Below are 26163 nucleotides of genomic sequence, written 5' to 3' on the forward strand. Positions count from 1 at the left end.
ACTTGTTTGGTTATGATATTTCAAAATTATAAGGTTATCTACATAACATTATTACATATAAATTTTGCCAGGATCTGCATATGGTGTACTTTTATGTTGTTTTAAGATAAATGTTCTCAAGTTTTTTTTACTGTGTTTTATTTAACATTAAAGAAATCATATGAATGTACCTTACTACCCAAATGTTTTACTTGGTCAACACATATCTTATGTTTTACCTTAGATTCTATCCATTAGGACACTGAATCCTATAGGTAAAATCATTTTTCTAAAGTGTTCCAGTAATTAATTGTAAAATCATCATCATCATCATCATCATCTTGGAGAGGCAACAATTTCCAAAGAAAATCAATACAAATGCCCCTCACCTTCTTTCTCCCTATGCACAAAATTTTATCAAGTCCCCACTGGTATCTTCTATACCTTAAACTGAATTGGGAAAAAATTCCACTTGGGCTTTCCTAATAGAGCCCAGGGACAGGACTCATTCCCTTCCCTGCTGCTCACACCCCTAGGGAATCTCAAAACGAAACTAAAAATAGTTCTAAATATTCCATGCAAATATGGGTAATATAATAACTAACTTGCACAGCCTCTTTATCTAACATTTAGAACTAGCTTGTCCAACCCGTGGCCTGTGGGCCACATATGGCCCAGGATGGCTTTGAATGTGACCCAACACAAATTTTTAAACTTTCCTAAAACATTACAAGATTTTATTTGTGATTCTTTTTTTTTTTATTAGCTCATCAGCTGTCATTAGTGTTAAGTGTATCTTGTGTGTAACCCAAGACAATTCTTCTTCCAGTGTGGCCCAAGGAAGCCAAAAGATTGGACACTCCTGATTTAGAATTTTAGGTTTAAAGTCTCTAGAATCAAGGGATTTTTTAATTAAAAATTTTCATTGTCATAGTGATTCAAAGGAAGGGGAATTTTAAATGACCCTAATTAGAGGAGACTGACAGTAGTCTGCTTTTCATAAAACAGTATTTATTCAGGTACACAACTTAGTACTAAAGCATGAGGACAAGAGACCTTTTTGATTTAACTAATTGGGCATTAATTTTGCTTCAAAAGCTCTGTGTCCTTATAAGCTGTGGAATACAGAACATTCTCCTTTACTCTAAAATGAAGTAATATATTGGCGTAGATTATCTCCCATTTTTTCTAGGATTTACTCTGGCCACTATCTGGACTGAAATTATGAGAACAAGAAATGAGATTTCCCATTTAATAGTAACTAAATCATCAGTAGCATTGAAAGATAGATTAATAAATATATAAAGTAATCTGTGATACTCTGGTTTTTTTAAAAGGTGTCAACTTTAGATACCTTTTATGTATTTTTATTTGCTTATCGCTTAATAAGAGCAATCATTTCACATATATTGATGTTTTACAAATTTTATTTTGAATGAGATACAGGAAGCTCTTATATTGATATCACAAGATTATAGTTTATATTTAGTTCATAACACTTTTCACTACAGAAGTGTGTTTTATAATTTCAATATATGTATGTATTTACTCCTATGAGTGATTACCATCTTTATAACAATAACCATTTAATATTAAAATAAGACTGGGCTTTCTAAAAGCAGTTCAATTTGGGAAGAAAACTTTTTCCATGGGAGGATAAAATTGGGGGACTTAATTAATATAAAAAGCTATTAAAATAAATATAAAGAGAGTAATTTCAGTGCCAAACTAGAACTGTATGGTAACCGAATTGTAAATGTTAATATTTTATGATTTGTCATTGATTATTGTGAAACATTCAAAGCATAGGTTAAAATTTCATTTATCAAATTGTTTTGTAGGGGTCCAGGTGGTGGTAGACCTTGGCCAAACCCAACAAATGCCAATTCAGTGAGTATATATATATATATTTTTTAAAGTATTTTGCATTTTGTAACATTTAACAAAAATCACAAAAACATTTTGCTTTTTGAAAACCTTGCAGGTGGTTGTAGTAACCTTTTTTTAAGTAATCATTCAAAAAGAAGTTTAATATATATTTTAGAAAAAGATGCATAATTTTTTGAAATTACATAATTTTCTTTCACTTCAAGGTCTAATATAAACATGCATTCTATTGTCAACAAGCCTTTCAAAAATAAAAATTGAAATAGTGTGACTTAAGTATATACCACAATAGCCTATAAATAGCGATCTGTGTCACAAAATGGTTTCATCTCCTAAAATAACTATTAATAATCACTAAGTTGCCAAATACTATCAACTTCTGTTACAAGAAGTCAAATTATTATGAATTCATTTGCTATATCAGTTACATCTAGGTTTACTTTCTTGTTGCCCCAGAAAGCATTCGCACATTTACCTTGTACCTGTTAGCTAAATTGCCATCCTTGTACATCTCTATGTATACCTGATATCTTGGGAATTTTCTTTATATATTTGTTGCAGTGGTTTGATGGCACAAATATTTATCTATCTTAATAATGTCACAGAAATATATGCACAGGTTGAAAATTAAGCTATCGGTCTTAAAATTAATACGATTTTAATGTTGTGATCCTGGAGATGTTTTTCCTTCTTGTCTTTAAACCTTGAGTTCTTCGATATGTGAGAGAAGCCTGCCGTGTACATCTGTGTAGTATGTGCACTGCACAAAGGTTCCTGGGTCAAGGGAGTCAGTAGGAGAATGAAATACAACCTGTGATCCCCTTGTGAAGTCAGTGGTCATCTACCCAAAGAGGATGCCTTTTGCTAATATGTACAAAGGTATCTTCATTGGCTAGCAGTGGCCTTCATGTTAAATGAATATCAAACTGATCCAATGTTTAAGGTTAGGGTATAGGAAGAATCATCCTAAATCCATTACTATTTTAAAGCGGGAATCACTTTCAGCTCAAATAAATAACTGTCATATATTTTTTAAAATGTTAATTTATGTTCTCTGCTTTTCTCTTAATTTTAATAGCTGTGATGTTTGCTAAGTAACTGAAATTATTTGAAGTGAAAAGAATGATGTTGCTTCCATTTGAGTCTTCAGTGTACTATTTAATTTCAACAAACCTTTCTTCTAAAATAGTGTCTTGCCAGATTGTGTTGGAATAGAATACCTTTACACCTTCAAAATTCTTTTAGTTTGCTTATATGCTTTAGAAGAGTTTGCTTCTTACTATCTGTTAGCTTCTTACTATTTGACTTAACGAATTCATTCAAGATTTCACTTTAAAATGAAAAGTGTCTAGCAGGTCAAGATAATTTATTTTAACTTCGTATTTAAATACCCATAATAAGAATTCGAGAAAATATTTTTTGTAACACAGAAAGCTCCAACAGTCTTCCCAGTGCCAGAATCTGGAAAGAATATCCATTATCTGCATGTCTTATGAAGCTAGATGGAAAAGCACAACCAGTGGCTCACCTTAACTGTGTAAATCTTCCCACCTAGAAGCACAAAAACCCTTCTCATATTCCTCATTGTCAGATCAGCCAGTCATCGCTTTACTGCCCATTGCAGGCAACCAGAGTACAAATCACACCCACCACTACCCACCTCTATAAGTACTTTCTTTTACATACTCATCCAAAGATTATATCTCCCACAAGGCACCTAGGAAGGTAGACAGGGTTTGAGCAGTTGATATTGACAAGGATGTTGCATCGTACCAATGGGGTATATTATCCAAGTAAACAGTATAAATGAGAAGAGAGCTCTGTATTCTGATGACTTTTAGTTTTTTAGGTACTCCATCTCTTTAGGATTTCATAGCGCTGGGCACTGTAAGTAGGAGAATGCGCTGTAACACATTAGCAGTTCTGCATTATTTTAGACCCTGAGAAACATTAGCAATTAGGGTAAAAGCTGTACACATCCACCTGCTGTCCACCAGTCTGAAATGGGCATTTGATCAGCACACGTGTAGGCAAGTAATGGAGCTGAAAGCAGTCTCCTCCATGAATATATATCAACTGTGCAAACATCTACCCTTACTCAAAGTATGTGAATAGGGAAAAGAAGTGAGGGAGGCCTATCGTTTTCTTTTACAAAGAGAAAGTAGTCATCATTCTGAGCATGCAAAGGAAAAGTATGCCTCTGAAAATGACCATTATAAGAACAAGGAAAAAAAAATCATAGATAACGGATGACTTTCTAGCAAAGACATAGGGCTTCTATGAAACAGAAGCAAAAAGTATTAAGGAGGTATTTTTCCCCCAAAACCATTGATCATTTTGTGGTGACAACTTATCCAAATTATGTTGAATTCCAAGTTTCTTAGACTTCCTGCCCATATTTAATATTAAGACACTTTTCAGTTTCTATCACTACAGTTAGTCTCTGACTCCTCAAGGCAGCATATTAAAGTAGTTGTTTTGTTTTTGCTGTTTTCAAATGTTTTGTTTACTATTTTCTCTTTTAAATGTTTATTTTGAAATAACTTCAGATTTAAACATTGCAAGAGTACTACAAAGAATTTCCATATGCCCTTCACCCAGATTCCCAATTGTTAATGTCTTACCACATTTGCTTTATGATTTTCTCTCTTTACATAAACATATTTTTAAACTGTTTAAATTTCCTGAAACGTTATCCCTAAATGCTTGCATGTATATTTCCTAAAAAACTAACACATAATTTTTATAACCCCAGTAAAATGATCAAAATAAGGAAATCAACTTTTTTTTTTTTTGAGGCGGAGTCTCGCTTTGTCGCCCAGGCTGGAGTGCAGTGGCGAGATCTCGGCTCACTGCAAGCTTCGCCTCCCGCGTTCACGCCATTCTCCTGCCTCAGCCTCCCAGCCAGGCGCGGACCGCCACGCCCGGCTAATTTTTTGCATTTTTAGTAGAGACGGAGTTTCACCGTGTTAGCCAGGAGGGTCTCCATCTCCTGACCTCGTGATCCGCCCGCCTCGGCCTCCCAAAGTGCTGGGATTACAGGCGTGAGCCACCGCGCCCGGCCAGGAAATCAACTTTGATGTAATGCTATTTTCTAATCTATAGATCTTATTCAGATTTCACTAATTGGCCCAATAATCTTTTCTAACAAAAGAAAATCTAAATTTACTTGTTACATTCATCCTTCATGTCTCTTTGTCTCCTTTAACTTGGAGCAGTTTCTCAGCTTGTTTTTGTTTAGGGCGGGAGGTTTGTTTGTTTTGGTCTTTCTTAACCTTAGAGTTAAAAAACTCCAAGCAAGATTATTTAGAATGTCTATAATTTGGTTTTATCTATTTCCTCCTGATTAGATTTAGTTTATACATATTTGTCAGGGATACTACAGAAGTAATTTTGTAGTTTTTGGCCAGGCGCGGTGGCTCACACCTGTAATCCCAGCACTTTGGGAGGCAGAGGCAGGTGGATCACCTGACGTCAGAAGTTCGAGACCAGCCTGGCCAACATGGTGAAACCCCATCTCTACTAAAAATACACCGGGTGTGGTAGCAGGCGCCTGTAATTCCAGCTACTCTGGAGACTGAGGCAGGAGAATCACTTGAACCCAGGAGGCAGAGGTTACAGTGAGCCGAGATTTTGCCATTGCATTCCAGCCTGGGCAACAAGAGTGAAATTCCGTCTCCAACAACAAAAAAAGAAAAAAAATGTGTTTTTCTCATCATTTCAGGAGACACATGATGATTTGTCCCATTATTGTTAATCTTAATTTTGATCATTTAGTTAAGGCGGTGCTTGTCAGGCTTCTCCACTATAAAATCACTATTTTATTTTTCCTCTTATACTTATTAACTTAGAGACACACTTTGAATGTATAGTAAGTCTCCTCTTCCTCCTTATACTTTCATCTGCTGTTTTGGACATCTATTGATGATTCTTACCTGAATCACTTTTTTACTTCATTGGTTGTCAAATGGATATTTTGAATTCTGTCTTTTCTTCTCCATTTATTAGTTAGCTAACTATAACAGTTGTTTTTTCTTTTCCATTCATATTCATTTATGTATATAAGATATATTCATGAATTATTTTATTCTCTGTGTTTAGGATGCTAAAATTGTTCCAAGTTTTCCCTTTTAAGCTGGATCACTTAACCTTTTAACATGTCCCTATTATTTTCTGAGCACTTTGAAGCTCTTCTTATATTTTCCCAGTTTTAGCCCTGGAAACAGCCACTTCTTTAAGGAGCTTGGGGTTCTTTCAGTGGATATTGGTATTTAGAACCCACTAGAGTAATACAACTTTTAGACCCTCTCAACTAACAGAACTAGGAAATATATCTATGTGTATACACATAGCCACACATATCTATACCTTTACCTAATGTGCATGAGTGCACACTGATGCTTCCATTTCAGTCCATCCCTACAGGGTTCGGTCTAGCCTTTCTACTTTCCATGTTTATAAGTCACTTCTCTGAAAGTATGAAACCTGTTTGTCATTATCCATAATATATGTGTTTATTGCCTAATCTTTGTCCACAATTTTGTCATATAAAAGTGTTTTGGTCAAAAATATTTTTGGCACTCTTTTATATGACAGCAGGAAAAACATTTTTAAGGGCAAACTCATATTTTTAATTCCGAATAAAAGTTATGATTTTTATTTTTAATTTTCTTACCTCTGAGCATTATAGCCAGTATTGGTCTCAGATTCTTACTTAGAGGTTTATTTACAAACTCCCTAATTATAACTTTTCATTTTTTATCTTTATTACAAAGGATTGTGATCTTTGGTTTGGCTAAGCAGCAGGTTCTGATCATTATCAAGCATTTTATTGAAAATAGACACTTTTGATTACAAGGTCCGGAAAACCAACCAAACTAGACTTGTACTGAAAAAGAGTATTACTGGATCATATCTCTGAAAAGTCCAGGTATATTTTTGGTTTTGAGCACATTTGGTTCCAGAAGTTTAAATAATGTCATCCTGAGTCCCACCCAAGCCACATGGAGAAAAAATAAGGCAGAAATAGTTCACCAAAGAAAATTAAAGGAATGGATAGTAAAAGAGGGGATAGGCAGAAACAACGAATGTTCAGTGTAGCATTGTATTCATTAATTCGCTTACTTGTCAGAGGAAAAAGAGAAATTCCTTTAAGGAAAATATAAGAATCTATTAATAGTGATTAAGCCTAAAGGAAATATGAACACATTACTCCAAGTAGGCTCTGCTCTATACAAATACGTGCTCATTTTTTTAAAAAAGCACTAAAATGTAGTAGAATTTTTTAATTTCATGTGGCACAGATAATATCTTGATATTATCTTCCCTTATTTCTAGTAATTACACCAGTGCTTGTGAGATAGCTTTAAACTTCACAGTTGAAGAAAGGCACTTATCTAAAATGTTACAGATCATTTAACAAAATGAAAGCCCTCTGCCCTCTACCAGAGCACCACAATTATGGGTATTGGGACTCAGAACATTTCAGAATATTTGGATTCTCATCACAGCTTTTGAGTGATCTGTCTAGATTAGCCAGACAGTATGTGTGGCCCTTAATTTTATTCTCTGTCAAATAATAAGTTCTTCAAATTCTGTGTTTCTGACTTTCTAGTCCTCTAAATTTGCTTATCTTCTACATCTTCATTTTTACCTTTCACTTCATCTTAATGGGTATTTGATATAAAGTATAGGGTAGGGTTAGAAGGAGGATTTAGGATAAAGAGAAGGAAAGAGTTGAAGGTGATTTCAACTCTTTGAATCCAGGTAGCTGGGAGAATGGGAATAACACAACTGAGCTAGGATCATAGGAAAAGCAGCAGGTGTAGAGGTAGGCAATGAGGTTTGGGGGCTTTGGTTTTTGTTTTTTTGAACGTTAAATTTGAAGTATTTGTAGGACACCTTTGCTTCTTCCACAATGTCTAATGCGTATTTCTTTCCTTATGCTTGACACGTTATAATTAGGATCTGTGATGTTCAACCTCAGCCAGGTCCTCCCTGATGCTTTACCAGCAGTTTGTTTTTTTCACTCTTCCCTAGCTACTTTTCTTGTCCTCCTCAGTGAATACTATTGCAATTCTTTATTCTCATTCTGCACCTACATTATGTTTGGCCCCTTCTCTATAGGCTAAAATTGTGTCATATTTTACAGAGGAGAAGAGACCATTAGATCCAAATTTCTTCAGATTCTGCCCCTTACTTCCAATGTTATCAGACCTTTAGTCACCCTTCTTCCCTCTTACCTCCGAAATAGAAATATATATATTTTTTTCTTTTCAATTCTGACCCTTCTATCTGTTCTCTCTCTGTCATTTATTTATTTATTTTTAGATGTAATTTTGCTCATGTCACCCAGACTGAAGTGCAGTGGCACAATCTCGGCTCACTGCAACCTCCACCTCCCAGGTTCAAACGATTCTCTTGCCTCAGCCTCCCGAGTAGCTAGGATTATAGGCACCAACCTCCATGCCCAGTTAAGTTTTGTATTCTTAGTAGAGACAAGGTTTCACCATGTTGGCCAGGCTGGTCTCAAACTCCTGACCTCAGGTGATCCACCCACCTCGGCCTCCCGAAGTGCTGGGATTACAGATGTGAGCCACTACGCCTGTCCCTATCTATTCTCTTTATTCTATTTCTTGTTACTTCTTTGCATATCCTACTCATTCACTCTTTCAGATGAGTCTTTAGTCTATATTCCTTTCCATTGACTGGAACTTTCCTCTAGTGCCGTGCCGTGAACAAAATCCCAAGACAACCTGAAAGCCCTAGTTCTCCACTCCTCTAGAGTTGGGAGGGGTTACCACTACAAAACTTCTCTCAACCCTTCCTCAGTCTCCAGCCACCATCCCATGTCTCCCACACTTCCACTCCCTCACCACCTTCTCCTAGATAATTAATTTCTTGGCCTTTCTATCTTTTTCATCACCATGTGGCAATGAAGTGCCTGAAACATAACAGGTAATGAATGGAAGTTTATTGAATTTACTTCTCAACCCATTTCAATTCCCATGAAAGTCCTATTCTGAAGGTTATTAGTGACTTTCTACTTCCCAACCAAACACAGTGACTTACTTTCTGTCCTCATCGTACCGAACTTTTGAGATATTTGACTCCTTGGTTTTGTCTTAATATCTTTTCTTTTTTCAGTTTAATAATGTTTCTTTAGTTTTCCATATATTTATTACTTTTTTATTATTTACTTTTAGGTGTATCACAGAAACGTAAAAAGCTTAAAAGCCTGTTAGCGTTCAAGAATAAACCCAGTTTAGATATTTCCTAATCACTGCATCCACCTCCTTCTTAAAAAATCTAGCTTGCTTGACTTTTTATATTTCTCCTGATTTTCATGCAATCACATATCCACCATTTTCTCTCTCTCTCTCTTTTTTTTTTTTTTTTTTTTTTTGAGGGAGTGGGTCAGGACAGCGTCTCACTCTGTTGCCCAGGCTGGAGTGCAGTGGTGCAAGTGGTTGCAGTCTCAGCTTACTGCAACCTCCACCTCCTGGGCTTAAGCAATCCTCCCACCTCAGCCTCCTGAGTAGCTGGGACTAGAGGCACATGCCACCATGGTTGGCTAATTTTTGTTTTGTTTTGTTTTTTTGCAGAGACAAGGTTTTGCCATATTGCCCAGGCTGGTCTCAAACTCCTGGGCTCAGGTAATCCTCCCGCCTCAGCTCCCAAAATACTGGGATGACATGTGTGAACTGCCATGCCTGGTCTCCACCCATTCTTAATTGGCAATGTTTTCTAATTATATTTCTTGGCTGCTTTTTTTTTTTTTTTTTTTTTTAATGTTACCATGTTGTTTCAACTACCAAAAATCTAGTTGAATCCTAGATCAAGTATCTTGTCCAGCACAAAGTAGAAATTTATTCAGTTGAAGCTGTATCCTTAGCCCTGGTCTCTGGTATGTTCTAGACCTGTGTTTCTAAAAGTTTGTTTATCATATCTACCTCAGTGTCTACTGGTGCCTTCAAATCCAATAATCAGACATTTCCCCAAACCTGCCCCACTTCCTGAATTCCCTATGTATAAATGAGTAGCACCATCATCTACCCAGTCACCAAGTTGAAAACCTAGGAATTATCTTAACTTCTTCCTTTCTTTGTCTGCCATACCCAGTCTATCACCAAGCTCTGCCAAGTACTTTGTGAAATGACCCTCAGATTCTCCTACTCCTGCTTATCTTCATCAGCACTGCCTATCACTCTTTATCATCTCTTGCCTGGATTTTTTCCAATGGTCTTCTAACTTGTATTCATATTCCATGATGCCTCTAGATTTATTTCTCCAAAACATAAATTTAGGGCCAGGTGTGGTGGGTCATGCCTATAATCCCAGCACTTCAGGAAGCTGAGTCAGGAGGATATCTTGAGGCCAAGAGTTTGAGTCCAGCTTGGACAACAAAATGAGGCTCTGTCTGTACAAAACATTTAAAAATAAAAAAAAGATGTTAAAAACATACATTTGAACGTGTCTCTATAAAACCCATGACTCCTTACTTCCTACAGCATAAATTCATTCATAGTCTGACTGTGCAGCCTCACCCTTTACCACAACCCCCTATAAGCCCCACACTATAGCAGCTATATACCATAGCATAGCATTTTCCGAATAAACCATGATTTCTTTTCTTTCTTTCTTTGTTTTTTTATAGCAGTTCTTCTCTTTGTCTTTCTGATGGGCATCTACTCTCTGTAAGTCCCAGCTGTCCAGCTCAAATATGTCTTCTGTACCCACATGGTACTTCTACCTATATTGTTATATTTTACGTCCTTTACACTACTAGTCCTAGGGCTAGGAGCCCAAATGCTGATTTTTAATAAAGACATCAAAGACTATGAAATAGAAACAGCATATGCCAAAATTAAAGAGCTTGACAGGGCAAAAAATTGAAAGAAATTGAACAACTAGTTGAGATAACATTTTAAAAAGTATTTTAAAATGTTTATTATATTTAACTGTTTGAAGGAATCATGAAGAAGGAGAAATTAAAAATATAAAAGGAGGCCAGGTGCAGTGGCTCATGCCTGTATATCCCAACACTTCGGGAGGCCAAGGCGGGTGGATCACCTGAGGTCAGGAGTTCAAGACCAACCTGGCCAACATGGTGAAACCCCATCTCTACTAAAAATACAAAAATTAGCCGGGCATGATAGCAGACACCTGTAATCCCAACTACTTGGGAGGCTGAGCCTGGACAATTGCTTGAACCCAGGAGGCAGAGGTTACAGTGAGCCAAGATCGCGCCACTTCACTCCAGCCTGGGCAACAAGAGCGAAATTCCATCTCAAAAAATAAATGAAAAGAATAAAATAAATAATATAAAAGGAGCAAGGACTTAAGAAGGAAATACTTGGGAAAAAGCTACCTTTGGAAATAAATAGAAAGTTTGCTTTTTCCTATCTGGGATGAATACTTGAAAATTTAAATCTATAAATAATGGAATGTTGAGCTGAAAATGAAAGTAAAGCAAGAGCGCAATAGCTTCAGTGTATGACAGGAAGACAGAATATTTACTCAGGATGGTGTCATCACCATGAGTGCCAGCTCACAAGAGTCCATTGTTAAATATTCAGGAATTTCATGAGCTGTTTGTTAAACCACTGTTAGCTTAAAATCTGCCATGTGGAAATATTTATACCACAGTAACTGGCAAATACTATAAATCAGGGCTTTTTGTCCCCCATGAAGTTTACTGGGTTTACTGACACATTACCAGTAAGCTTCAAGGCTTTCATAAAGGCTGAGCCAAAAATGCTTCCAGATATTAGTTAAGATGAGGTGGAAGTTGGAGAGCACGATTACATTTTGGATCTTGTCAACCTTGTTCTGTGTTTCTCTCCAGGAAATCTGTGCTTTAAAACAGAAAGATTGGCTGGCTAGAGGGTGATCAAAGAAATGGAAATTAACAAAGTAGGCTTTATGATATAAATTTAAGACATTGGAGTGAGAAATAAAATGTTGACAGTGCCACAAAGCAGGGGCAGAGGCAATTTAGTCATAAACTAATAGAGAAATAATGTACTAAGTAAACATGGTGGAATTGTGATCCTAGAAAACCCTGGTTGGAATATAGAGTAATTTTTGTAAGTGTCATGAGGAATAAGAAAGATGTCAGGCAAGGGAGTTAGATGTTCAGTAAAGAGTCCTAGGATATGACCATACTCATAAATGGAGGAGAGGGGAGTATACTGTAAAGTTAAGGAAGGTAGTGAACTGTAAATTCCAAAGATCTAAAGGCTAATTAGATTGTATCTTAAAGTTGCTTAAGAACGATGATAGGCAATATAGAGTGACAGAAGAACATGAGCCAAGTGCTAAAAACAGAGAGAGATGAAATTGGTCCCAGGAGCCAATAGATAAATTGGTGATTTGGAAAAGGCAGACTCAAATTTAAATAAGGAGAAGTAGGCCCGGCACAGCGGCTCACACCTATAATCCTGACACTTTGGGAGGTCAAGGCAGGTGGATCGTTTGGCTCAGGAGTTTGAGACCAGCGTGGGCAACATAGAAAAACTGCATCTCTACAAAAAATTAAAAATTAGCCAGGTGCGGTGGAGCACGCCTTAGTCCCAACTACTTGTGGGGCCAAAGTAGGAGGATTTCTTGAGCTCAGGAAGTCGAGACTGCATTGAGCCGTGTTTGTCCCATTGCACTCCAGCCTGGGTGACAAAAAAGACCTTGTCCCCTCCAAAAAAATAAGAAGCAGAGGATGAATGGTAGGTAGATAATGAACTGAAGGGGACCCAAGAGAGCAAAGTTGTATTCATTCACTAAATGAAGTAAACGTTTACTGCCTTAAAAAAATCTCGGTACTCAGCAGAATTAATTCTCATCCCTAGTAATGCTGGGCATTCTATCAGTGGCCATCTGCAGTGCTGAATTACTCATAGGCAGACCAAGCAGGGCCTCGGGGATATGTGTTCTGTGCTTAAGGCAAAGCAGGAACACCAAATACGGAGGAGAAAAGCTTTTCAAATAACTTAATATTAAATATTTCCAAAAAATCAAGTAATTATTTATCAAGAGGAAATCACAACTTGGTTGTACTTCCTTATAATTACTTTATGGTTTCATATTATTTTTATGTTTAATTATATGGCAGGTATTGGGATAGAGGGTTTAAAATAGTACAAGCACTAATCTTTTCACTACTCTAAGGGTCCTGTTCTGGCCCTGGCTGTCTGACTTCAAGTAGAGAGTAATCTATTGGTGTTCTTCAGAATAAGACAAAAATATCTGTTATAGATATACAGCATCTTCATGCAAGTGAGTTAGTGAGCTTGTGTGAAAAAAGAAAATAGTTGGATTTAACTTTCACTATTAACATACACACTCAAGGGCTTACTTTTAAACATAGGTTTTCTGGTGTTTCATTTCTTAAATTATCACAGCAATGTGGTACTAATACCTTATCATCTCTAGAAAAGAGCTTGGTGAAAAGCTTGATTTGAAGAGAAAGAGGGAGTTCGTTACCCACATCTGATCCCCACAAATTAATAGTCTTTGGAGACTCGTATTAACAAACTTTTTTTGCATTTATTATATTGTTTTCTAGTATCTAATTAGAAAAGGATGGAGAAGTGGTAAGGGCTGTTTATCAAGTATTGACCCATACTGCATGAATGTAGTAGCCTGAACTTGTCTTAAAAAAAAAAAAAGTACATAGCTTAGAAATTGTGTGTGTAAAGACTACTGATTTGAAAAATTCTGGTTTCCCATTTTTTATGTACACAAATATATATATATATATATTTCTACTTACAGAATAAGTAATTAGTATCATGCAATGTGTACAACTTACCTGAAACCAATGTAACTTAAAGCAGTTATTCTGTCTAAAATCCTCTTGACTAAAATCTATCTTCTTTTGTGTAAATCCAAGTTATTATTATTCAGTTTTCCAGTACTTAAACAGATATAAATTTTTTTATCCTTTACTATGCTTTGTGATACATTTTAAAACTTGACAAAAAAAATCATGAAATAAATTCATTTTAGGTCAGTGTCCATATTGCTACATGAATCAAAAATGTTTTTGTCCTATTCGTGTTCCAGATACCATACTCCTCAGCATCTCCTGGGAATTACGTAGTAAGTACATTTGGGTTTGTTTGCTCATAAGAATTGATGTTACATTTTATTTGGGCAATGAAATAGTTGTCCAGATGTTAAGAAGACCCCTGTGTATTGGCCAAGAAGTGAACATCTTGAGTTGTTTCATCTGCCAACCTCAGTACATATGTTGATGTTCATTAGTGAAACAGTTATCAATCTGGCCAGAATTGCCCTGAGTACTGTGTTTTACTTCAGCATATGTTTCTGAAAACCAGTACAATACACTCTGTCCAATCATGAAGAGAGTAATCCCTAGTTACACAATAATATGCTTGAAATTGCAGTTCTCCTGGAGAATAATCTACACCCCCATGCAACCCTATGCACCACACGTAGTGTCTAAGACATTAAACTTTCCCCCAATCACAAATGAATTAGATGGCAGAATAGTGACTAATAATTTAGAGGAATCATTTCATTTTTTGGTCATTCTTTGAAATTGAGAACACTTATTTTTGTCATTATTACTATTTAGTACACATTAAAAGTTTCCAAAAATTCATATCAGTGTGAAGCCAAATTAACAAGTTTTATATGGCCTCCTGAGCTTACAAGTGACCTTTTAATCATCATCACATTATGATCCTAGCCACATCTCAAGGTCAACATAGAGGAAAATATGTTACACCATTTAGAGGGAAACGCCTAACAGGGAAACAAGGATAAAATGATAACAAGGGAAATCTTTCCTACAGAAATGTTCAGAAGTGGTGGCTAGCTGGAGGGGAAAAAAGGAATGCATAAGAAGAAAATCAGTGAGCATGTCACTCTCCATGGAAATAGTGTTTTATTAACATAGTGAAAAGCACACACTGCTTTGGACCTGTGAACTTAGTGTTCGGTGTTCATGTAAGCTATAAAATTAAGCAAGTCTTTCTTTGCATTTTCTATGAAATAAAAATGAAAGTAAGAAAATTTGTATAAAACCTATTTTTTCTTAAAGTCACTAATGAATAAGGCTGATACATCATTTTATGAAATTATAGACATTTATTTAAAATAAATTTTAAGTTGTGCAAATACAGATATTATTTGAAATAATCGGCAGATCTATAGCCATACCACCCTGAATGTGCCCAATCTCATCTGAAATAATTGGCAGGCTGTATCTGTTCCTTCAGAATTAAGTTAAAATTTTGCCATTTAAAAGTTAATTTGATTGCTGTATATAGAGCATCTGAAAAAGCCTAAAACCCATTGCCTGACTTATCTATTTTGGTTATGTGAAATTATTGAATTAACTTTAGAATTACCTAATCTCCATTTCAGTTTGATTGTGTAGCTACAGCCTCAGTAACCCACAGCATTAGTCAACTTTGCCTTTCATTTCTAATTGATGTGATAGTGGAAGGTACAGTGCTCCAGAAACATTGCAATTGATGCTGACAGAAGAAAGAAATGACATCTGTGCATTTTTAAAAAAATATGAATCAATAAGCAGATATCTTCATTGTTAAAGATATTTTCTGAGTCAATATCATTTTAGTTTTCTATAAAACTAAAAATACATATGAATTATTTCTGTTGTATGGATTTTTAAAGGCCCTGTTGAATGGTTTCTTCTTAACTTCATTGTAACTGATATAATTAAGTCATGAATAATGAATTAATGTTACAGGCTCATTGTTTTTGGAAATTTGTCAAAACAATCTCAACATATTTAAGCTAAATTATGTTTTGTAGAATATTTAAATGATTGTGCATTCAAAGAAAATAAAGTATAGAGAAAATGTATTTCTGTTCTTATTTTCAAATTGGATTGTTATAGATATAAGTCTAACTTCTGTTTTTTCTTATGCAATGCCTTATTTTTACTGAAATTTTGTGTAATTATTTAGGGTCCTCCAGGAGGTGGAGGACCACCAGGAACACCCATCATGCCTAGTCCAGCAGGTATTGTAATCAAACTAGCCACATGGGTATTTGATTATTAGAATAAAATCACAGACTATAGAAATTGTGCATGAAATAAAGGTAGTAGTAGTCATGTTGTCATGATGGTTAAAGGAGTAGAGGCAGCAGGGTAGGAAGAAATATAGTGTTCTTAAATAACTATTATCCAGTTAAGCATTTAGAAAATTCCTATGGTGTGGGTGTCAGATTTAATCAGGATGAAAACTGCTGATCTATACGAATTGCCCAAAATGTGTCAAACTTAAAGATTTATTGAGACTGAGAAAACTATCCAAATATTCTAGAATTCAGAAAATTTTCTGAATAAATAAAACATTAAATACATGGATTCGTTAGGTTTCAAATGCCAAATCAGAGTCATGAGATCTATTATCTTACTAAGATGAATGAAGGATGAAGACGTATTTACAGTATTATTTACCCTACATGTCTATAAGTATTTATTAGTCAGCTAATAAATTCACTGTGTAATAATAAAAGTTTTTTATCTTCTAAACTGAAACATCAATGTTTTCATAATCATTTTATATAATTAAATAATTTTATCCTTTATTTTTGAGACTTTAACACAGACTATTAAATGTGTTTTGAGGTTGTTAACAGTAGACTAAATTGGCACACCTCTCTTAGAAAGTGCTATGATAAAATGTGTCAAGAGCCATGAAAAGGTTCATACCATGTGACTCTATAATTCTAATACTAGAAATTAGACAGAGATACAACCCAAGATTTATGTAGAAGAATGTTTATTTGTTATACTCAAGAATAAAACAGTAGACACAAACTTCATGCCTAATTCAATTTTAGTGGAACTATTAAATTAATGTTTAAGGTGTAAGATGGAGTATAATAGAGCCATTATTATTATTATCAAAGAATTTGTAATGACATGGAAAAATAAAATCTCATGATTCAGCAATATAATCACAGTTTCATTTGAAACTATAACACAAATCTAGAAAGTAGAAAACAAAGAAATAGGCTAAAACTCTATCAGTTATTATATGGGATGATTAAGTAGATGGGGAATATTAATAATTATAAAATATGTTCGATTATGATGTTTTACTGTTAAACTCATATGTTTTTAACTGGCTTGTTGAAATTAAGATGGAAGCTTGAAATTCAGTATCATTGATCATACCAATAAAAATTTTTAATTTTGAGCCCTTTTAATTTAGAAAAAACAAAACTTAATACAAAATTTTACTTTGCTTCACTAACTCCTTGGATGTTTAATGGTCTGTGTCCTGAAGGCATCTTCATTGAAAATGATACAATTCATTGAAGATAGAATTATATCACCTGATCATTTTGCCCATATTTACATTCTTATATGGTGAAGTTAATGTTTAATTTATGAAGGTAGCATGTGAATAATAAATGCTTCACTACAAGACTAAAAACATGTTTTTGGAGCAACACTGAACATTGCAGGCAATAAGTAATCTTACTACATCTTCCTTTCAAACCAGAAATTGCCACAAGTACATCTTCCTAGTCTTTTTGCGTACTCTTTTATGTGTTCATCCTGTGTCACAGTCACTCCTATAATACTCAGCCAGCACCCCACCCACAAGAAAAGAGGTCCCAGGAGGTCCACTTTATTGTAAAGTTTTTCTGTACATAAAAAGAAGTCAGACATTTTCCAGTAAATATATATACACACACACACACATATATATACACACACACATATATATATACACACACACACATATATATATACACACACACATACACACATATATTTTTCTTTGTTGAGACAGAGTCTCTGTCACCCAGGCTGGAGTGCAGTGGCACAATCTCAGCTCACTGTAACCTCAGCCTCCCGGATTCAAGCGATTCTCCTGCTGCAGCCTCCCGAGTAGCTGGGATTACAGGCATGCACCACCATACCTGGCTAATTTTTGTATTTTTAGTAGAGACAGGGTTTCACCATGTTGGCCAGGCTGGTCTGGAACTCCCAACTTCAAGTGATTCAACCTGCCTTGGCTTCCCAAAGTGCTGGGATTACAGGTGTGAGCCACCTCGCCCGGCCATAAATGCCAATCTTATCCCTCTCAAATTTTTTCTGTAGCAGGTGAAATTATATTATTGATTAGTCTTTAAAATGATAAATTTCTTTTCTTTCTGCATATTTAAAATACATAACCCATCTTCCTTTCACCAAGAGTAAGGCCAATACAGTTGAAAACCCATTTGAAGATTTCCTATGTTTAAAAAGCAATCCAAGATTTTTTTAAATTAATCGTGTGTGTGATCCAACAGTTAAATTTAAGTTAGCAGTACTTACTGTCTTTAGTACACAAGATGAGTAAGGCATGGTCCCTTTCCTTCTCTCTATGAGCTTATTATATCCTAGTTGGAAGCAGGAGGAAAGAATAAAGCAGTAAAATATTCCTATAATGGAAGGCAGAACTCAGTGGGAGGGGAGCACTCATGCACTTGCAACTACCAGGAAAAAAACCTCACAGAACACATAACATTTGAGATAGCCCTTCAGCAGTGAGTAGAATTGCAGTGTGTAGAGACTGGGCTGTTTGGAGGAAGAAAGAACAAAATCATGGAGGTGGAAAGGCTGGTCACCTGCAGGAAAAAACCAGTAGCCTGGGTTGACAGGAATACAGCACACACAAGGATGTAAAAACAGTTAAGGCCACAAAAGTAGGTTGGGAACTTCCTTAGAATAAACAAATAGGGTCAACCTGAGGTGGGCACTCCAACTTTTTCAACATTATGTTGTATTCAAATAGAAGTAAAATACAGTATTTAGATTTATGGGTCATTGTTGACAGCCAACCAATAAATGACATGAGACCTACTCTGTAAGTAGTGCACACTAAAATAATAAACGTATTAATGTCTAATGAGTAATCACATAGTAAAAGGAAAAGTAATTGCCACTCTATGGTTACTGCCATGAGAAAGTAAATGATACTTACCTTCTGTCTCGAATCAGCACAAAAATTTTAAACACATCTTTTTCTCAAAATGGGCCTACTGGCCAGGCGCAGTGGCCCATGCCTGTAATCCCAGCACTTTGGGAGGCCGAGATGGACAGATCACAGGGTCAGGAGACCAAGACCCTCCTAGCTAACACAGTGAAACCCCGTCTCTACTAAAAGTACAAAAAATCAGCCGGATGTGGTGGCACGCACCTGTAGTCCCAGCTACATGGGAGGCTGAGGCAAGAGAATCGCTTGAACCCGGGAGGCAGAGGTTGCAGTGAGCCAAGATCATGCCACTGCACTCCAGCCTGGGCAATAGAGCAAAACTCCGTCTAAAAAACAAAATAAAATAGGCCTACTACATTATATTTAAGAAAATTATATAATATGGAAACATAGAACACCATAATTTATCATTTATATTTTTTCAGTGTAAAATATTTAGCCTTTCACTCTAGGTTTTATATTATAAAAACATGTATGCTCAGAGACTTAATTAGAATTAGCTAACAGGCATGAAACATAAATTTTTTAAATACTGCACAATGTTACATATATTTATATGGATATGTAGTACAGATATTTTTACTACAATAAATCAAAAATAAAGTGAGTGAAAACATTTCATCAGAAATTTTGCTGGAAGAAGCTGGCTTTTAGTTCAAGCAAGAGAATTACATTATTCTAATTGTATACTCTTACTCTAATCTTTTTCTTTTGGAATTAAGCCAGGATAGTCCACCAGTTTTCACTAATTATTAAGTAAAAAAGCTGGTTTTTAAATTTGTATATAGGAAACTTAAGGAAACAAAACTGAAAAGCGACTGAATCTGAATTTTAAGAGATATTATATATTATATATACACACATACACACACATATAATTGCTTGAAGTGAAGAAGTATCTTTTTTTTAAAAGAAAAACTTTACTAAAATTTCTAATATTCCTTTTACATTAATTATTGAAGTGATTATTCCTCATACCTAATTTATGGCCTCAGAATGATAATTTTGGGGTCAGAAAATGACTGGGTATTTGTTTTTAGTAATGACAGTTTCAAGTGTTGCAGCTTATATAGAGAGTGTATGTATGCAAACCATCTTTGATCGTTACTTTGTGATGAATTGGGTATAGATTCTGAAGAAATATTTTAATTAAGTAATATTTTGTTTCAGATTCAACCAACTCTGGCGATAACATGTATACTTTAATGAATGCAGTACCTCCTGGACCTAACAGACCTAATGTAAATATGAATTTTTTAAATTTTTGGAATATATTTGAAGACTTTCAAACTCTGAGTGCATTCCATGTCCTGTATATTGTTTAAACTTTATATTTTATTATCCAAGAGCTTATTAGATATTCAAAAAGTCAAATTCTTTTCTCTGAGCTCGGTTAAAAAAATAGTACACATATATAACAGAGACTTTATATCAATATAATTTAAAAGTAATTATACGTTAGTTTCATCTTATTTTATTGTAAATAATGATATATACTACTTGAAAATGACAGGTTATATATAATCATTTATATTAACCTCATTTTTAGCACCACTAAGCTCTTTCATTGTGATCTTTTTTGTCCTGATAAACTTGAAAATAAAGGAGGAAGTTGGTTATGCTTGTTTTTTTAAGAATATGAAATCTAGAGTTTAAATATGGAGCTAAAGCAGTTATTACAGGAAGAACTTGGGTGTTCTTAATAAAGCGTATGGTTGTGATTTTTCCACAGAAGCTCACAGGAAAACATTTTATTTATCTATAAGGCCTACATGTTTACAAAAATATTTATAACAGATTATAGTTAATACATATATACATGTGTATATAGGGTAGCAGAAATCAAAGAAAAATCAGAAGATATATATGTTATATGCTAAACTGACCAAATATATATACCTATAGTTTTAGCATCTTTTAAAACACTGTAGGAGCCAGATAAAAGTTCACAGTCTACTAGGCCTACCAGCACCAGTTTCTCAACCCATATCTAAACTATGCTTTTGATAAAAGCTAAATAATAGCAATAAGTTTAAATCAATTTCTTTGACTTATATATGTCTTACATCAGTGAGGCATACATATTCCAATTTGTTTACTGAACACCAGCCTGTGTGCTTTTAGATACTCCATTTTACCAAGCAAAATTGGCATTCTCTTGGGGAATGTTATAAGCATGTGGTTTGTATTGCCCACAGTGATAGAAGGCCATTTTATTCCCACACAGAGGTGGTGAAGTGCAGGGTTGCCTGCCAAAGGCAGTTATTTCTCCCTAAAAGCCTTCATGATTACTCACCACCACCACTCCATCCACACACCATAGTCAATATTCTGCACCATACAACATGGTAAAAATGCTTTTGGCATGGGAAATTTGAAGAGAAAGTGTTTTCAGTGGGCTGTCTTACCTGTAAGTGTAAGGTAATCATGGGTAACTTGTCTTTGAACTGGGCTCCAGGTTTCCTCAGTGTTCTAGAGAGATGAGAGGAAGACTGAGTGGGCGGGCCATGGGTTCTCTATCACCAACCCCATCATAGCACACCTGTTTTGTACCAGGCTTCTAATGTAATATTTCACCTGAAAAGAAAGGAAAGAAGAAAAGAATTCCACTACTTTAAAAAATGTTAAGCAGAATTGCTGTGGAACGTCTGAGTGTCATTGAAGTAACATGGTTGAGACTGCCAAGAAGAATTAGCTATATTCAGCCATCCCCAAGGAGTGAAATGTATTTAACCTATAAGATGAAGTTATTTATTATGTCCATTTAAACAAAGACAGATTGCCTGCTAAGAAAAATGTTAATGTTGTCATAATGGCATTGAATTTTTCTTATTAATAAGCCAATATCCTTAACAGCTTCTTAAGAACCACTTTTGGTTTTCAATAGAAAATTTGTCAATATCATAGAGGAAAATGCTTATCTTCTAATTTGCACTGGAATTTATACAGTTTCTGAGTATATCTGAAGAAGAAAAATTTGGAGACGATTGAGGATTAAGCTAAACATCTATATGTGGAACACAGAGAAAATGATATGAGAGAGGTGAACAGTCCAGTTAGAGAATCCACAAGGCTGAAAAACATCAAGTAAAAGATCTCCATAGCTTGAAAGTAAAAATAAGTTGTGGCAGTGTCTTGTAATGTTAAATATATTGTAAAATTGAGATAAGCCATTGTTTTCAGTGTGATTACAGTGATTTTCTTCATTTTTAAAATAGTTTCCAATGGGCCCTGGGTCAGATGGTCCCATGGGTGGATTAGGAGGAATGGAGTCACATCACATGAATGGCTCTTTAGGTAAGGCTTTTCAATTTGATGTTTAGAATAAATTCAGAAGAAAACCTTAATTCTACATAGTGGATATTACAGTTTCCAAAGTTCTTCCATAGCCAGATACTCATTTTTAAACACTTCAGCTTTTACCTCAAACAGATAGTTTAATCAACATTTTATTGGTTATAACTATAGATCACGTGAAGATCAGAAGTGTGAGAATTGTTCTAGTTCATATTCACAGTTATTTACTTTAACCTATAGAAATCTCATGTCTCACCATAAAAGGAGACATTGCTGCTGTGGGCACGTGTCATGCTTGCCCAACCCAGAAGGCTGCAGTATTCTTGCAGCTGTTTTGTTGTTGTTGTTGTTTTGTCTCTAGAGTTCTATGGACACAGTCTCAGAAGAACTTCAGTTCTCTCCAAGAATTTCTTAATTTTGTTTTTGAATTTTTATGTTTGCCTCCTTTTTAACATAAAATTGTTGTTCATATTCTGGATAATTTCAATGATTCTCTTTTAAGAGAACACTGCCTACATTGTCTTCGTGATAAAGACCATTTCAAGTATGTGACTGATGGTTGAAAACATACTTTATAGGCCAGGCGCCATGGCTCACATCTGTAATCCCAGCACTTTGGGAGGCCGAGACGGGCGGATCACGAGGTCAGGAGATGGAGACCATCCTGGCTAACACGGTGAAACCCCGTCTCTACTAAAAATACAAAAAATTAGCCAGGCACACTAGTGAGTGCCTGTAGTCCCAGCTACTCAGGAGGCTGAGGCAGGAGAATGGTGTGAACCCGGGGGGCAGAGCTTGCAGTGAGCCGAGATCGCACCACTGCAGTCCGGCCTGGGTGACAGAGCAAGACTCTGTCTCAAAAAGAAAGAAAAAAAAAAAAAAAAAAATTAGCTGGGCAGGATGCCGGGTGCGTGTAATCCCAGTTACTCGAGAGGGTAAGGTGGAGAATCGCTTGAACCCAGGAGGCGGAGGTTGCAGTGAACCGAGATTGCTCCATTGCACTCCAGCCTGGGTGACAAGAGCAAAACTCCATCTCAAAAAGAAAAAGAAAACATACTTTATAAACGATGCCTTCTTACCATGTGAATCTAAATAGCTACAAGGTGAATGAAAACTCTAACACTAGTGAGAAATACAGACAAGTGTTGCAAAATTGACTGGGTCATACCACACACTATAGTTATATTTGTTTTGCATTCACATAAGTTAGATGCAAAACAAACCAAAAAAAAAACACTTTTTATGTTCGTATATGTTTAAGTAACATGACCATAAACTAATTTAAAAGTTGACAATGGGGGTGAGAGTTAAGATTTTTTTTTCTTTTGGAAAATGTTCATCTTTTACTTGAGTTGGAAAAAATATGTTCATGAGTAATTTAGGTTATATACAGATTTCGCTTCCCCACCTAAGGTCAGGAAATGCCTCCCTCTGATACTTGGAAAATCAATAATCAAGAAATTATTTGCAGTACACTAAGAGACTTTTGAGCTTTTAAGAATTCGTACTTATTTTGCCTAGATTGCAAAGTCTTGATTTGCACTGTCCAATTGCATTAGCCACTAGCCATGTGTGACTATTTGATTTTAAATTAAGAAAATTTTAAAATTCAGTTCTTCATTTGCACTGCCACATATCAGGTACACAGCAGCCACTTGTAGCTAATAACTACCTTAATGAACATCACAGAGAAACATTTCAGTTATTGCACAAAATTCTGTTGGACAGCACCATTCTTGGATTTTATTTTCCAATTTATTGCAAAATAATTCACTTTGCAATATTGTTATTTGTAGAACTATTCACAAAAAGATATTTGGTATAGTTAAAAGGCTCTCGTTATCTTAGTCACCAGAATATAATTTTCAGAAGATTTTTACCTATGCTTGGCAACTGGCTCATTGCTTTCTATAATGAACATTACTGTACATATTATATATACACATATATATGATTGCATATATGCATTCAGTATTTAATCATTTATTATGCCTGTTTATTTGCAACTTAGGTTAATAAGGCCTAGCTTTATTAGTAATGCTGACTGATGCTGTGCCACTAAAATGTTATATTATTTTTATGCTAGGAAAATTGTCAGAAGTAAAATTGTTTAAAATAAAGTTAATATTGTGGCAAAGATCTGATTATTGTTCTGTTACCTAATGTATGATTCTATTTCTCTTTTTTTTTTTTTTTTTTTTTTGAGACAGTCTCATTCTGTCACGTACACTGAAGTGCAGTGGTGTGATCTCGGCTCACTGCAACTTCCGCCTCCCAGGTTCAAATGAATTTCCCGCCTCAACCTCCCAAGTAGCTGGGACTACAGGGGCCCACCACCATGCCCAGCTAATTTTTGTATTTTTAGTAGAGGTGCAGTTTCACCATGTTTGGCCAGGGTCGTCTCGAACTCCGGACCTCAAATGATCCACCCACCTTGGCCTCCCAAAGTGCTAGGATTACAGACCCGAACCACTGTGCCCGGTCTCTATTTCTTACATAAGAAAAGAAAATAATATTGATTGTTTATTTCTTCCAAGGATCAAAATAAAAATATAATATTTAAAGACATTTTTAATTTTGAAGAATTGTCATGAATATTCATTGCTATCAACTTTTTAATATTAATACTTAGCTTTTGGTTATTATAGTAAAGTATGGTTTAAAATATTGTCAAACATTGTTGCAAGTGTTCATTTTATATTTTATCAGATTTACAGCATCATTTTCAAAAAATATATGTAGATATCTATATGTTATATATACATTTTATATTTTTAATTGGGTAGGGTATATAAATGGTCTTTCTAAAATTTCACATTCAGGTTCTATGATAACAACAGTTTTCTTCATGCTTCCATAAAAAAAATGATTGGGAACTAAAGAAAGAACTCCTTGCATTTTCCATCAGATGGTACTGATTCACTATACTGCATAAAAGAAGAGGAACTTTTTCAGATTTAAAAACTCAGGAGCTATACACTGGAAAATACATATAATATACTTCACTTATTTAAATTAAAGGAGTGTTTAATTTATAAATGAAATCCTACCTAATAAAGGCTTTATTTTTATATTTTGTTTCAGGCTCAGGAGATATGGACAGTATTTCCAAGGTGAGTGCTGTATATTCTGTGTTGTTTTTAATCAGAATTTTGTTCTTTGACAATAGTTTGAAAGTAGAAGACCAGGTATAATTAATTGGAAGTTAAGAATACTAATGCATATTTTCTGCAGGAAAGGGTAAAATAAGTCTTTTAAGAATATTTCTAAATATACTAAGATTAATTAACAGGACATACTATACATTATTAATTGACACTCAAGTAATAACAGATTTAATCACATTAAGATGTTACTTATTTGTAAAGCAAACTTACAGAATTTAGATAATCTTTTGAAAATGTAAAGATGTCTAAAGAAATGTGAGGAGAGATAAATTTGAAAAAGTGGTTATTATATATCATAAGGACATTGCATTTACATATCCAGTTCATCTTGCAAACCTTCATTAGGAAATGCTGATTTCCACAATAATTGTTCTAGTTCCCAAAATAGAGTAAGAAAGTGATTAGAGGAAAATTATATTAGTACAAGCAGGAAAGTGAGCCTTCCATTAGTATGTGTTTGCATTTTCCCTCTTTCAATAGTTTATCTAAAGTGAATCCTTTACTAAAATGCCTTATATTTTTGAAGAATAGTATCTAAATACTATTTAGGTCATGATGAATTTAAAATAGTTCTCAGTGAGTCAAATATATCTACTAACTGATGAGAACTAATTATTTGCTACCACCAGAATGACTCTCTTAGAAGTCTGCTCTATATCAATAAATAGAGAAATTCATTAAGGGATGACTTTATATTTATGTGTAATAGTGTAAAATTCCTGCTGCCAGGAAAAATAAAATAAGATTGATTGAGCTAAAAAACATTTTAAATTAAGACTTCAAGTTTTAAAAAATATTTAATTGGAATTCTGGCATTATAACTCTGTTGCCTGGCTGCTTTG

General features: G+C 34.9%; 1 protein-coding gene across 6 annotated transcripts in view; it reads left to right on the plus strand.

The window, feature by feature from the left end:
- SSBP2 (single stranded DNA binding protein 2) overlaps positions 1-26163 on the plus strand; it is a 334593-nt gene that overhangs the window by 286014 nt on the left and 22416 nt on the right. For all 6 annotated transcript variants that reach the window (XM_030927331.1, XM_010386037.2, XM_010386032.2 and 3 more), the window contains 6 exons: positions 1821-1869; positions 13927-13962; positions 15825-15879; positions 20028-20098; positions 22076-22154; positions 25239-25267. In XM_030927331.1, coding sequence (XP_030783191.1) covers positions 1821-1869; positions 13927-13962; positions 15825-15879; positions 20028-20098; positions 22076-22154; positions 25239-25267 — 319 coding nt within the window. The remainder of the gene's footprint in view (positions 1-1820; positions 1870-13926; positions 13963-15824; positions 15880-20027; positions 20099-22075; positions 22155-25238; positions 25268-26163) is intronic.

The sequence above is a fragment of the Rhinopithecus roxellana genome, chromosome 3 (genome assembly GCF_007565055.1).
Source record: "Rhinopithecus roxellana isolate Shanxi Qingling chromosome 3, ASM756505v1, whole genome shotgun sequence".
Classification (NCBI taxonomy): domain Eukaryota; kingdom Metazoa; phylum Chordata; class Mammalia; order Primates; family Cercopithecidae; genus Rhinopithecus; species Rhinopithecus roxellana.